Source organism: Lonchura striata, chromosome 1 (assembly GCF_046129695.1).
Source record: "Lonchura striata isolate bLonStr1 chromosome 1, bLonStr1.mat, whole genome shotgun sequence".
In the NCBI taxonomy this organism is placed as follows: Eukaryota; Metazoa; Chordata; class Aves; order Passeriformes; family Estrildidae; genus Lonchura; species Lonchura striata.
This window is the reverse complement of record NC_134603.1, coordinates 131,321,413-131,335,834: the sequence shown is the minus strand read 5'-3', so window position 1 is coordinate 131,335,834 and position 14,422 is coordinate 131,321,413. Positions and strand designations below refer to the sequence as shown.

Genomic DNA, 14,422 nt, shown 5'->3' with positions numbered 1-14,422 from the left:
TAAAGCACTTTTGAAAAATACAAAAGAAAATGTAAGTTATTTGTTTACAATTTTCTTTTCTTTGCATACACAATACTACAAATTTTAAGAATGTGTTTCTACTGTTCTAATGTGATTAACAGTACTGCTAAATAAAATCACACGTATCTTTAAAAAAAATGTATCCTTCTTCCTTTTCATTGTGAGACAATTATTTTCCATCCATAGAGAACAAGGGAGAATCAAAGAGGCCACCTTATTTAAAAGAGGTGGACCAGTATTAGTTCCCTTTAAATTAATTAATTAATTAATTTGTCTTTTGCTGCTCTAAGAGTTTTATTCCTGAATCTGAAAAGCCTGCTCAGTAGGTGCTGAGGACAACTCAGTCCTGTTGCTGTTTGTAGAAACTCTGGCTCCTGGTAACCTGTTTACTGAAGGTGGTGTTGACAAGTGTTACAGTTACAGACTGTTTATGGAGGAAATTAAAGTCAAATACCCATCCTTCCTTTCTCTTACTGACCCAAATCTCTGTGGAGAGAGCAGTTGGAAAGCTGTATGCGAAGATACTTGCTTAATTCTCTTTTTTTTTTTTTTGGCATTAAAATATTTTAAGTTTGTAATCAGGACATATTGCTATATTGCTAGTGTAGCCACATGCTTGGAATTTAAGCAGCATGATAAAAACCTCAGAACATAGCATTTAGTACAGCAATTTTTATTCATGCATCTGTGTAAGAATTCTTTTAAGATCCAGGGGTTCAGTTGCTTAACAAAACCCTTGAAAGCATGGCTGAGGATGTAATTCCCAGTTATCGCTGGAGGAAGACTGACCTGAGTTATCTTCTTTTCTGAAAACCAAATCGAAGATAATTTTCTTTTCCTTTCCTCTGATAGAAATTGTTACCCTTCTGTCTTTTTTCTCTCATTGATATTGACAATCTAGGGAGATATTTCATTGATATTGCTGACTCCCTCAGTTACTCAAGGAGAGATTTCCTTTTCTTAAAAAAAACCCAAAACCAACAACAAAACAACCTTCTGATCTGTACTTTTCCCAGTTGGCCTAATTTGCTGGAAAACTGTTGGCTTTATTTTTGTGTGCAACTATGTTTGTTAAATATTTTCTTACTGTTTTTCTTTTTGTTTAATTGTCAATGTTTTTGGTTTTGTTTTTTTTTTTTTTAGCAGACAACTCTCTTTTGCATTCAAATCCTTGGATTGTCACACATGTAGTACAGTAATGAGAGAATGCAGTATTAGCTCTAATTTCAGAGGTTCTGCTCCATGGGCATCTACCATCTCAGAGAAGCTGTCATCTTTTTCCTACCATAGCAGGTTACCCTGTTAGAGCTTCTACAGTAGCAGGGGTTGGGAACAAGAGATAGAGAGACATGAATGCAGAGACCCAGTGAGTCTAAGCTGCTGCTGTTCAAGAGATCAACCTCCCAAAAGTCTTTAGGATACTTTTTTGCTTGAAGAAGTAAAGAAAACCACAACTTGTCACTAAGTACATTGACGAAATGTAGCTGCTAAATTAAAACAAATTATTTAAATACTGGTTTTTAATTTTAATATTTTTTGTTTTAATTATGCTGTTAAAATTTTAAATTAATATCTTAGTATATTCTCTGGCTATGTTTAAAGTCAATTATCTGAATTTTGCATTACATCATGAATGAAGGTAGCAGCAAAATAAATGTAAATGCTTTGTGCTTCTGGATGATACTGAAGTTACAAAACAAGTCAATTTATCAGCATTTATCAGACTTGCCTGTTCATTTTGCAATATATTGAATTGTCCTTAACTTCTGATTTGTGTTTGTAGAATGCAGTGCTGGATGTCTAGAGCTATGTGCATTTTCAGTTACAGTTCTCCTGGCTTGCATTTCACTTAATATAGTAATTTTCTTTAACTTTTTTATCTTTCAGCACACATGCTACAGAAAAAAGGAAAAAAAATCTGGCCTAGTTAGTGCCATTTCCTGGCAGTGGCAGAAGCACAATATACTAAATATTGTTAATGTTGCTTATTATGTTGAGATCTTTGCTATGAATAGCTTGCATAGTACTTTGAAGGAACAGAGGATTTAGATAAACTGTTCCTTGTTGAACCTACATGCCTGTCTTTCTTCTAAGATAATTTTTATTACAATAATCGTGTTTCAGAGGGGATTGCTCTGTAAAGATGGTGCCCTAAAACTCCGGGGCCTTCAGAGAGGAATGAGGAGGCAGCAAGGAAAGAAGCCCTGCTTCTGGGGGGGCATTAGTGTTGATACAGGTCTTCAATTATCAGACCCATCAGTGGTGAAATTGGTTGGGATAGAAGGAAAGATAAGAGCATAATTACTTAATGTGGGAAATTAAGCCTTATAATTTTTAATAAAGCTTTAGAACATTTTCTGCTTTCTTATTTCTGCTTTCATTTAGGTTTGTAGTCTTGTTTTCATGTTGCATGTTATCCCTGTTTATTCACAATTTTTAATTTCTCATTATAGATGCCCACATTTGAGATGTTTTGTTTCTCTGTCTTCAGACAATTGCTGAATGAAATAAATAATAGGAGTTAGGAATAAAAGAATAAAGGCAGGAATTAGAAATAAAAATATCATTATACAATTTTAGTTATATTAAATTAAATATATTTACTAAATTTATCACTAACCCCCCTCAAAATATTTCCTGTGATGAATTGTTATAGGGGACTGAGTAAAACCAGAACCTTCATCTTGTACTGGTTTGAGTTTGCAAAACTGGTAACCAAGAAAATCAGGGGTTTTTTCTTAGGATGACAAAATGAGGTAGTTGGTTTAGACACTTAAGTTTGAAGTATTTTGTGGTACTTTAGAATACTTTTCAGGGCAGAGTTACATTCTATGAGTTCTCATAAATAAAACTCACAGATATCTCTAGTATTTACTAGGATTATTAAGAAAAATAGGTCTGTTTCTGGAAAAAAACCCTCTTTTTTACAGAAAGTGTACATTTTTTTACATTAACACACTTTAACCATGGAAATTCAGAGTATCCAAAGTTCAAATGGCGACCATGCAGTTCTCCTCCTCTACAGAGATGAACAGTTTTATGACTGTTTGAGAGGGTAAGAATCACATCCAATTACAGCAAGTTTATCCTGCATTTACACTAAAAAATTGTTCTAGTAATTGCACTTTTCCAATTGCTTTAATGCCAAGAAGGATTCAGAAATGTACATCAATAATGATACTGAAAGTGTGGTTTAGCAAAGATTTCCCTGCTGTTCTTTGCAGACCAAGGAACTACATGAGGAGCTTTTCTCTGATAAAGAAAAACTATAGAATGTCAGAGCCTCTTTTCATTGTTTCTTTAGAGTTTTTTTCTTTAAGATTTCAGTGATATTAACCTGACCTTGATTCCATTCTAGTTAAGAAACAGCTGAAAAGCATGCTCTAGAGGAGAAAGAAAAATACCTGAAATATATGTAAAAAATTAGTAAAAATATTTTTAAACTCTTATTTTAAAAATTGGTTTAAAAATTCATTTTACTCTGAATAGCAATGTTGATAAACATGTACTGGTAGCAGGAGGTCTTTAAGAAAGATGAATTGCTGCTGTATTACAAAATAAGTTTCATAAGAAGCTTGGAAACAAGAGCCCAAAGCAAATGGCAAAGCTGATTTCCACTGAGAACCATTCTTGCTTTTAAAAGCCTCTCCAAGGTCTCAGTGTTAACCCAGACCTTTCAGCCTGTAGGTCTGCCCTCCTGCAATTCCTGAGAACACCAGTCCTTGGCCACGTTACAATCCCAGACACTGCATTTCTGCTAAGAAACAAGCAAGCAACCAGAAGAAATTTGGACATAGCAACAAGTTACTGCAAGGTCTCCAGCACTTCTTACATCTAATTTTGCTCTCCCAGCTAAGAATAGCTTTTCTCTTCAGTCTCTGGAGGGGAGGGCTGATGAAAATTTTGAGTGAACCTTGAAAGAATAGCAGCTCTCATTATTCACATGTTGCTTTCCGAAACCACAGGGCATCTGTATTGTGCTTGTCCAGGTGGGCTTGTTCCTTTCTTGTAGTTCTGTAGGGTTGCAGGTCACATTCTTACTGGTGTGTTGGGGTGGTTTTTTGTTAATGTTTTGGGTTGAGGGTTTTGTGGTACTTGAAAATTATCATATTGTGCACTTTCCCCACCACCAGCAAGGTTTTACTTGATCATGTTTGGACATCAGAGGGAGTTTCTTCACAGAAGGGGTTGTTAAAATTGGAGTGGACTGCCCAGAGAGGTGATGGAGTCACGATCCCTGGAGGTGTTTAAGGAAAGTCTGGCCATGGCACTCAGTGCCATGGTCTGGTTGACAAGGTTGTGTTGGGCGATAGGTTGGAGGCAGTGATCCCAGAGGTCTTTTCCAACCTAATTGATTCTGTGATTCTGTTCTCCTAGGTTAAATTTTTGAATGCAAACCTTGTGAGTATTTTTTCTTTCCTCCTCTGTTCATCTTTGCCATTACCATTTTTATTTGAAAAGTGAATTGTTGTCCTCAATGGAGATACTCATTCCAGAATTCCTACAAATTTTCTAAGCATGTCCAATGAGTACCCTAAAGCATCAACCAAAACACATTGGAGGAACAATCCCATATGTCAATTTCCATTTCTAGATAGATCAGTAATTACTGCATGATGCTAAATAAATTCTAAATACCTTATGATTCACTATTTCCGGTAATACCACAAAGTTGCCTGAAATAAAGATAATTCTTTACCATTAGTCACATAGCAGGTGTCTGTCATAAGCATTATGTTGCTGGATGTTTACTAAATATTCTGGAAGACTGAAGGTACTGTTTTTTTCTCGAGGCTGTTTTTAAAAGAAAAATAGGTCTGTTTCTGGGGAAAAAAAAACCATCTTTTTTTATAGAAAGTGTAATTTTCTAAAAATTAATAATTTTTGATATAAAACCTTGTTTCCAGGGTTTGGATACTAATAATGCTGGCACTAGTCTTTGATTCTCCTTCAGAACACTGTAAATCCATCTTCTCCGTACATTGTAAAATGTGCAGTTTTTCTTCCTTATGAGGCTCCTGGCAAACTTTATAGTTAATACAAAGATATGCAGCAAATTAGGTATTTATAAAAAACAGCTGAGAAACATTTTTTTAAAAAAAGAAAAAAGAAATAATTTACTTTAGAGGGTAGTTTTTTACTTCATTAGTTTCAAAATAACATATTGTTTTCAGAGCACAATTAGTATCTGGTGGCCAGCTACTATATATATTTACAAAGTGTTTCTTATCTCCCTGTTCTTTTGGATTGCAAACCAAGAATAAAAAAGCCACCTTGCTTATTTGAATTAAATTTTATTGCCATACCTTACATAATTTTTACTAATTTTTTGACTCCTTGGTGTATGGTGAAATACAAATCAGTAATCTTCTTGGTCCATTCAATTAATATTTCTCATAACAGGATTATGTGTCATAGCATTTGGCAGTGCTTAGTTTAGCTAATGTCCAGATAATATGCTCTGAATGCATTGTATTCTGGCTAAGTAAGTTAGGCATTTTAGTAGAAACCAGTGTGACTAATGTGCAATATCAAATTCTCTAGGACTTGCAGTTCTATATATGCTTGAAGAATGCATGCATAAAGCACAAGCCATTTCATAACCTTGACCTCGGTTGCATCACGGCATTTTGTGCTGGTGTTTGCACTGGAAGTGACCTCTGCACCCATGGGTGACTGATGTTCTCCACCAGAGTGTCCAGTTCTTCATCACATTACCTGAAAGCCTGCTGGGGAGTTCAGCTTCAGCAAGGCCTTTTCACTCACGTGGGCTCTCCAGTATGAATGAAATCCTTCTTAGCCCATTTAAAGGATATCTTCATGTTTGGGAAGCAGAGAAACCGGTCTAGTTTGATAGGGTCTTGCACAGGAGGCCAGCATCTAAATATCACTACAGGAATGCTTAGAAACAGCTCTGCGTAGCAAAGGGCGGTGACTACCTGTGATGATTGCTCTAGGCAGAGCTGAAAAATTACTTCTTCTAACCTGAATTCTTCAGTACAGAAACATTTTTCTTCATATAGATAAATAATATAAAATGTGATTTCTTCTAAATGAAAAAGTGAATGCAAACTTTTTAAGATCATTAGAAATAACTGTTTTCATGGGAGAGACAGTAGTGGATTAAATGTGAAACTGACATAGAAAATCTAGGCTCCTTTTCCATTTACGTTGTGAACTGATCTTGTTATATTAGGCCCAAGAATTTCTCATGAGGGGTTGAGTAAACTAAGATCCAAAGACCACTGGAATTAAGATAAGATCAAGGCATTTGTTAAACTGACCTGAAACTTTCCTTTGTTTCTGACTTACCAGTACTATGTTTATGTCAACTATTTCAGGCTTTCTTTATGATACTATTTTGACTATTCAAATAGTATCATAACCTATTAAGACTTTTAAGAACCTCGCTGACAGCATGCAGAGATTGAGTTTGGTAAAATTATGTTTTCACAGTAAAATAAATCTAATGTAATTCATCCTTCCTTACCACAGCGTTGCTTTCAATTGTGGAGTGGGACTTGGGAGTTAGCAAAGCTGGTCCTTCCTCCATCACTCTCAGGACATGGTATCTGCTATGTACAGAAAGGGTTTTAATTTCTGGGTCGGCCCATTTAGCAGCATTCTAAAAAATGTAAGGTTTATAGAGGAACAAAGATCCAAGATGCTTTGTTCTTGCTCTGACTTTTTTTCCCTTCTTTGAAATTAGTTTTGCCACATGATGGTCTAATTTACATTGTAAATTGTGTTCACCCAGCTTGGGGGACAATTAAGATATAAACAGGTGTTCATAAAAGTATAATTTGCCAATCAAAATAGACATTAGATTCTAGGGATTTCTGATTATCATCTGAATGATGGGAATAGGACAGTGAGTGAGGGATCATTTTCCCCTGAAAGTGGGAGGAGAGGGAGGCAGAAAGGTCTTTGAAGATCTAGTTTAATTGATTCCTAGATGTAACCTGCTTTTTCAGCTGGGGCTTTCTGGCTTCCCTTCAAGATATGGAAATGATGAAAGACAAGCAAATACCAGCACCTCAATAAATGATCCACAAGTTCTTTCTTTCAAGAGGGAATGTAATAAATTCATGCAGAGTAGAAATTAAGAGAAGTTTTTTAAGTTTACAACAGCAACAAATTTAAGGACTCGCCTGAATTGTTGTGGGATGTTCTTTCCAATGAATATTAACATAAATACATGTTCTGTCTGTTTGGCAGTGTTCTTAGCAGGAGAATATGTCTGTACTGGAAGATGTTTATGACTTTTGTTCTGATGCATACCTTGGGCCCTGGCAAGAAGGAAGACTTCTCTCAAAGTGTTGGCAATGAGCAGCCATAGAAGCTAATACCTCTTCAAGGGAGAGCTGATTGGAGATAACTATGCTGATTAGAAAAGTACAAGAGGTTTAAGTGGTTCTCCTGAACTTGGAGACTTCAAGTACTATTGCCCATGGTATTTTGCTCACAGCTTGGAAAGCTGGCATAGAACTATGCAGTCTATCTTCCTGACTTCTCTGCTGGCTTTCCTATTTTCTCTTTGTTCTAAAGGTACCAGAATCAGTAAGGAAAGCCAAAAGAAATCTCTATCAGCTCTTGCCTCTGTTGTTGCATGTAACTTTCTGAAGAGCTGTTAGCTACATCTAAAAATGGAGAACTGAGAAAAGGAAAGCCAGGGAAAGTAAAGACATATCTGCAAACTGTAGCTGTAGGAATTCTGTAATAACAGCCATACCAGTATTACAGTAGCATGGAGAATGTCGCTCCTCTTGTGTATTGGATCATAACCAGTAAGGTTAGTAGCTGTATGTAGCAGTCATTCCTTTTAATAAACTTCTTAACCTGCAGAAATTTTACATTATCCTGTGACATGATAGCAACAGATCTTGGGAAGTTTAAAATAAACCTTAGGTTTCAAATCATTGTGAGTACGAACAAAAGCTTCCAAGTGAGGGCCCCTTTCAGTACAGCACCACTCACTAACCCCTTGTGTCCCAGCAGGCTGTGGAGGAGCGTGCATCCTCCTCTACCCAAGACAGTGCTGGCTGTGACCCAGACTGCAGAGGTTATTGTTGTTGACTTGTTGTCAGCAGGTTAACAGAAGGTTTAGCATTGGTTTCTCTGTCCTGCCAGATGAAATGTTGGGCTGTGTAAGGAATGACTAGTGCTCAGGTTGTGTTCAAGGCAAAGCCAGTCCTTTCTTTGGGAAGAAGATGGAATATATTTTCCCTGGGTTAAATGCTCTGGGCAAGAAAACAAAGCACTCATCACCACCCCACCATCCAAACTGTTCTTCTGTCAGACAGCAACGCCCTCAGGTTTTCTGGAACAGCCACAATCTGTGATATTCAGTTGAGCGCAGGTCAGATCTTGAGCAGTACAACACCCCTAAAAATCATGGATGCAGGCAACTTCCATATGACTGGACCCATTTCATGCTTAGGATCAAGTCAGTACCAAATTAATGTTTCAAACTTTCAGTGCTCTTCCTTCCCTAATAGCTGTGTAAGCTTTGGAGTTTTCTGGCTGCATGTTGAATATGGGAGGATGAAAGGAAGAAGTCTGTACTTCACTGAAGTCAGGAAATCCTGTCTGTGTTCATGGCTCTTAACATGACTTGTTAAGCACTTTGGAACACCTTTCTGAGTATCTCTGTATGTGTGCTGATACAAAGTAGAAATCCTTATAATAAACATCTTGCTTCTAGAGATTACAGAATCATTGAGTGGCTTGGGTTGGAAGGAACCTTAAAGATCATCTCCAACTCCCAACTCTCTTGCCAGGGACACCTTCCGCTAGATCAGGTTGCTCAGAGCCTGTTATCAGGAACATCATTATGGGTGCCTAATGAGAGGTATCAGTTTGTATAGAATTTTATTGTTATAAACAGAAAAATAAATTACATTTGATTTCTAGAGGCAGAGTAAATAGTATTTTCTTCATTCTTAAAATGGCAAAAGTGTCAGGATAAACACATAGTAAGATCATATTGGTAGGTGAGGATCAAAGCTTGCAAGTCTATTGTGTCCAACATTATTCTCTAAATTGTGTTGACTACTTCTGTATGGCAAGTTTTTATATATCCTTTTGGGTTTTTTTTCCTTAATTTTTAATTTAAGAAAAGTTAAAACTTTTCTCAACTTTCAAAGTGTGTTTTTTAATAAAGAACATATTTGGTAATGCATATATTTCCCTATATAAAATAATTTACCAGCCAGTCATGCAATTCTATTTCACAGTGGAAAGCAACACCATTAATCCTGTGAAGTGACTGGGATAGGACAGTTCTTAATCACGGAAGTCATACTTATCTTGGGCAACTTCTGGAAAGGCAGAGGGGGAACAAAAAATTGAGCTTCATCAGTTTATGAAAGGAATTGTATGAAGTAATTTCCCCTAAACAAGACTGAACATAATGACAAAAAGTCCCACGAGCCTTGTGGGTTTCATAAATGAAGAGTAATGTTGGATACTTGTCTGAGTTCAAGAAGTGTTTGGACAACATTCTCAGGCACATGGTGTGACTCTTGGGGTATTCTGTGCAGGGCCAGAAGTTGGACTTGATGACTGTAACTTCCCTTCCAGCTCAGCATATTTTGTGTTTCTGTGATCTCAGTCATCATTACAAAGAGTCTTAGTTTTATTTTAGCCTTAATTCTGGTGAACCTAAACCAAATAATTATATCAGCATGTATTAAGAACTGCTATTTTAGATCTACCTAAACTGAACTCTGAAAATACTTTTTTTTTTTTTTTTTTTTGTTGCCCTTTGTTAGTAGGTCCTTGTGGTTCTAAGTAAAAAGTCATAGCTGCCTGATTTGTAGTGTGTAAATTTCTGTTCTTCTGTTCTCTTTAGATAAATACGGGGCACCGGTCACAGTTGACTGTACCAAGCACAGAGATGGGAAATCAAAGGAGTCAGACTTTGGAAAGCAGCCCTTTCATGTCAGACCTGCTGAGCGATGTCCCCTTTGCCCTCGCACCACATGTGTTAGCAGTGCAGGGCACCCACAGTGACGTTCCTGACCGACTGCTCACCTACGACATCAATGAGAATTTATCAAGATTTTGGTATGACTTTACACTTGAAAATTCAGTGCTTTGTGATCCATAATGTTCTCTTTATCTTTTCTGCCTCTGTCAAGGAACAAGTCTTAAATTGAAGATAAAGACTTACTGTAATTGACTTAATATTTTGGGGGCATGCTGCTGGTATATCAAAGGGATTATTATTCACAACTGTGATATATTTCTTAGCTTTAGGTGAACTATAACTTAGTACATTAAATATTCCATTTATTTCCAAAGAAATCAAGCCTCAGTAGGAGACTGGCTGCTGGTATCTACTTCCAGTAGGTAGGCTGCAAACACAAACATTTCATTACTTTAAGAGGAAGTCTATGTCTCAACTGTTTTGTTATTTCAATTAGTTACAAAACACATAGATCCTGTTACAGATACTAAGATCACCTCTTGATTTTGTAAGATAGAAACAAATATTAATGCTAAAGCGATGCTGCTCTGCACTACTGGACAGAGAGCTTTTCAGTGAAACCAAGTTTTAAAACTCAGAGTTAATTACAAGCTCTTAAGTAATCATTAAGACTTAATAGAATTGGTTAAACTTACCAATTTCAAAGTGAAAATCAGTTGCTTCCTTCCCTTTTCCAGTAGATGGTATTTTGTCTGTCTCATTTTGTGCCTGCCTGGAGAAGTTGTCCCCGCCTGCCTGTTGGCTGCTGTTTGTTCTCATTACCACATGTGTTCCTGATTTATATACAGATCAGCTTTTCCATTTTAACCTCTTTGCCCCCTGAAGAAGGAAATCTCAGGACACGTACTTTTAATGGTCACACCCTTCTTTTTTTAATTTGTGTGCCTGAGGTACAGATGGCAATGTTTAACAACAGGAAAGCATTACATTGTTTCTTATCCAACTAAATTAAACTGCTAAATACCTAAACACACATTCTCACAGACCACTGTGTCCCCACTCACAAGCTTTGAGCATATTTTTACCAGCTAAGACCAGAGCTGCTCTTCCAGCAGCAACAGCTCTCTGATGTCACATCATGATTTGTGATGAATGTGTGACCTGTGGCAAGCACTTGTTTTCTCTCTTGGGGTACAATATATATATTGTGATAAATGTTGGTGGATATTTTCCTATATTTTTTATGCTCTTACACTCTTGTGGTAGCTTAAAGTACATATATTTTCAGACTTGGATCCTCTTACAGTATTTGAGATAAATACTGTAAAATGATGAAGAAATTACATTGTGAATATGTCTTAGGTTGTTAAATATTCATGTTTTAGATTTTTTTAAATGTGCATATTTCATATTTTTGAACAGCTATGTTCTTAAATGTTTTGAAGGTATTGTTTCAAGGGGAGTATCTGTGCTGCACTCAAAAATGCCAATTAATAATGAGTTATTTTTTATATGTGAGAGTTATTACGTGGTTTTACCTATATTGTTTACTACAGTTCTGACCATTCAGCTTTCATGGGAACTTGAACTTAGAAATTCAGTTTGAAAATATTTTCAGTGTCATTTAAAATTTAGTGTCCTTCTAATAAAATATATCACACTCTCATCTGATGGATTCTGTGTGCTGTGTTGGTGACTTGCAGTGGTTTAGGTGGCATCCGTGACACTGCTTGGAGAATAGTATGTCTGGGAGCTGGGAAGTACTCAGGTACTCCGGCCTTATAAAAGGAGGAATTAATTTTATGAAGTTGTTTAGAACTGTTTTGTTTTTTGAGATTTTAGTTAGCACATACCCAAATCACTAAAATAATTTAATTATTATTTTATATCCAGCAGTTAAAAGATTGGTCATTCTACAAATAGCATGTTTCTATTCAAGCTGTCCATTTGGAATCTCAAATGTTTCTGCAGTTGAGCTGGTCTAGAAGCAGAGCTGTAAAGCACTGTTGAAGACCAAACAAACTCACCATACTGGTTCTTTATTTGCTAGCTGACCTGGAATGTAATTTTTTGCAATAATTTTTTGCCTAAAGTTAGACAATTTATCTAAAATAATTACATCTTGTCAGGTTTGAGCTCTGTTGCGTTCACAGGTGTCCTTTCAAAAGGAAATCAGCAAAGGAGATTAGGGAGGAGATTGTATTCACCATGATGAGAAATGTGGACAGTAGGTTTAAACATTTGGTCTTCATCTTTAATTGTCCCCTGTAAAGGGTAAAATTTCCGCCCAGCAAAGTATCACTAATGAGCAAGGGTACTGGGAATGTATGTCCTGAGTGCCCTCCCTTTAGCACAAGCTGGGGCTCAAACCATTCCCATGCTTGAGAAAGTGCCTAAAATTGGATTGATGCCTTATGGCACTAGTTCAGAGGTAAATCAAAGAACAACTGCATCCAAAGCAGCCTGACACAAGGCTGAGTGTCCCTACAGACAGCTCCCTGGTGACAAAGTCAGAAATGGAACCAGACAATGTTGTGTCCAGCAGGTCAGTCAAGGTAGTGGTTACAGATCTGGTTTCTGCTGTTTTTGTAAAATGTGATCCAAACCCTGATATAACAGTCAGCAAATACACACTTGTGTGGTCACAAAGGAGAGTGTTTCACCCTAGAACACTTACAGAAGAAATGCAAAGAACATATTCACCATGGCAATTACAGCATCTCAAAATAACACAAAGTTTATTGCATTTTTAGCTGGGGAACCTGTTTTGTTCACAAAAGCACTGAAGCAGCCTCCTGGGCAAGATGAGCGGGTTGTTCTGAACAATAGCATAAAACTGGAGCTTGAGAAACTGCCCTCCTCCCCACAACCACCCTTTTGTTATGACATGATAATCCATCTTGCTTTGGGTTTTCTCTGCTCAGCCTAGTGACTAGGGAGAGGAACCAGAAGTGCAACTCCTAGGGGTAACTCCTTCCCTTCCTGAGTAACTGCAACTCTTCCACTGATGACAGGGCAATTCCAGATTAACCAGATTTCTTGTTGGAGCCAGAGAGTGTACAACAACAAAAAGGCAGAATATCCTCCTTAAATTCCAAAGGTAGACTCCTGTTTAGTGCTGTAGGAAGACGAAGGTTTAATAAGCCAAGCTGAGTTCATTCAGCCTACCCTGCTGTGCTGCAACTTTTCATCAACGTTAAGCCTGACTTTCTGTAATGAGCTCACAAAATTAGAAAGCATGTGTGTTAGGCCAGACTTCTTTACATCAATACATCAAATTCCTTAAACTAAGAAAAAAAAATTAACTTCTTGTATCCTCCACTGCAATTGTGTTCTTTCTTTACCAGTAGATATTTTTTGTACTTTGAGTCTCCTAGAGAACTACAAACTCTGCTTTTCAATGTCCTTCTGAGAGATGAGTTCCCACAGACCCTTTCTTAGCTCTTCTGCCTGAATCACAGCCATGGAAACTGAATGAAGTGCAGATGGTAAGAATATGATGACACTATCATAGTGGTGATCTGAATCAGGACATAAATCAGTATCATGTCCCATAGTCCTTTTTGTGTACATGTAGCAGACAGCACAACAGTGCCTAATGCCTCTGTACACTAACATAAGTAATGGGAGATTAGCAGTGGATCACATACTCATTTGAATATTTTGGAACATCTTAGTCTGCAGCCTTCCGTGCAATATTCTTTCTAAATTGTGTTTTACTCCAAAAAATAGTCATATTCAATTAAAGTTTACTTTCTGATGCAGTATCAGAGTAGCTCAAAGAGCTTTGTTGTATCACAGCTCAATGTTTTGTCCCTTCTACAGAAGCAAAAATACGGTTGTATGCTTCATAAAATAAACCAGAAGTTGTAAAGCTTTCAGCAGGTTATGATGAGATGTTGAAGAAGCCTTTTTTTAATTCTGTAGCAAAAGAGAGTATCTAGTGATAGAAGTAGAAGTTATGGTGACCCCAGAATGATGCAGCAGCTGTAGACCAGAGACAAGAGAGTGCTTAGTTCTCCTAGCCAATTCAATTCACTTTTCCTTGCTGCAAAGATAAAATAAACTCTTGAGATCAAAGATCTAATTTACAAGGCTGTCCTCTCAAGTCAGCTGACACATGTACTTCAATAACAGAACATAAAAGAAACTGCTCACAAGCAAACAAAAAAAAAGATGAGCCTTGATTACAAACATCCTTCACCCAACTCTTTGTGGCTATTAGCATTATGGTTAGAGTAGCCTCTCACATCCAAAGGCTCATGTAAGTGTTTTGGGAGGTCAGCTTTGAGCAGCCATCTAAATCTCACTGGAAAATAAGCAGATGGGCTCAGAAAACAAGGCCCCAGCTGGAATAGGCCATCACAGAGGTGGGAATTACTTATTTAAGGCAACTGATACTAGTAGAACTTTAGTCTGACCTTGTCTCAGCCTTTTTATGAAGAGTTCTGCTATTTGTCTGTTTTCCTT

The 14,422-nt window shown here is 37.0% G+C and overlaps 1 protein-coding gene across 5 annotated transcripts in view; it reads left to right on the top strand.

The window, feature by feature from the left end:
- UMAD1 (UBAP1-MVB12-associated (UMA) domain containing 1) overlaps positions 1-11,618 on the top strand; it is a 78,723-nt gene extending 67,105 nt beyond the window's left edge. For all 5 annotated transcript variants that reach the window (XM_021538360.2, XM_021538364.2, XM_021538361.2 and 2 more), the window contains one exon: positions 9,875-11,618. In XM_021538360.2, the coding sequence (XP_021394035.1) occupies positions 9,875-10,132 (258 nt within the window). In that variant the 3' untranslated portion in view covers positions 10,133-11,618. The remainder of the gene's footprint in view (positions 1-9,874) is intronic.
- The last annotated feature ends 2,804 nt before the right edge of the window (positions 11,619-14,422 follow it).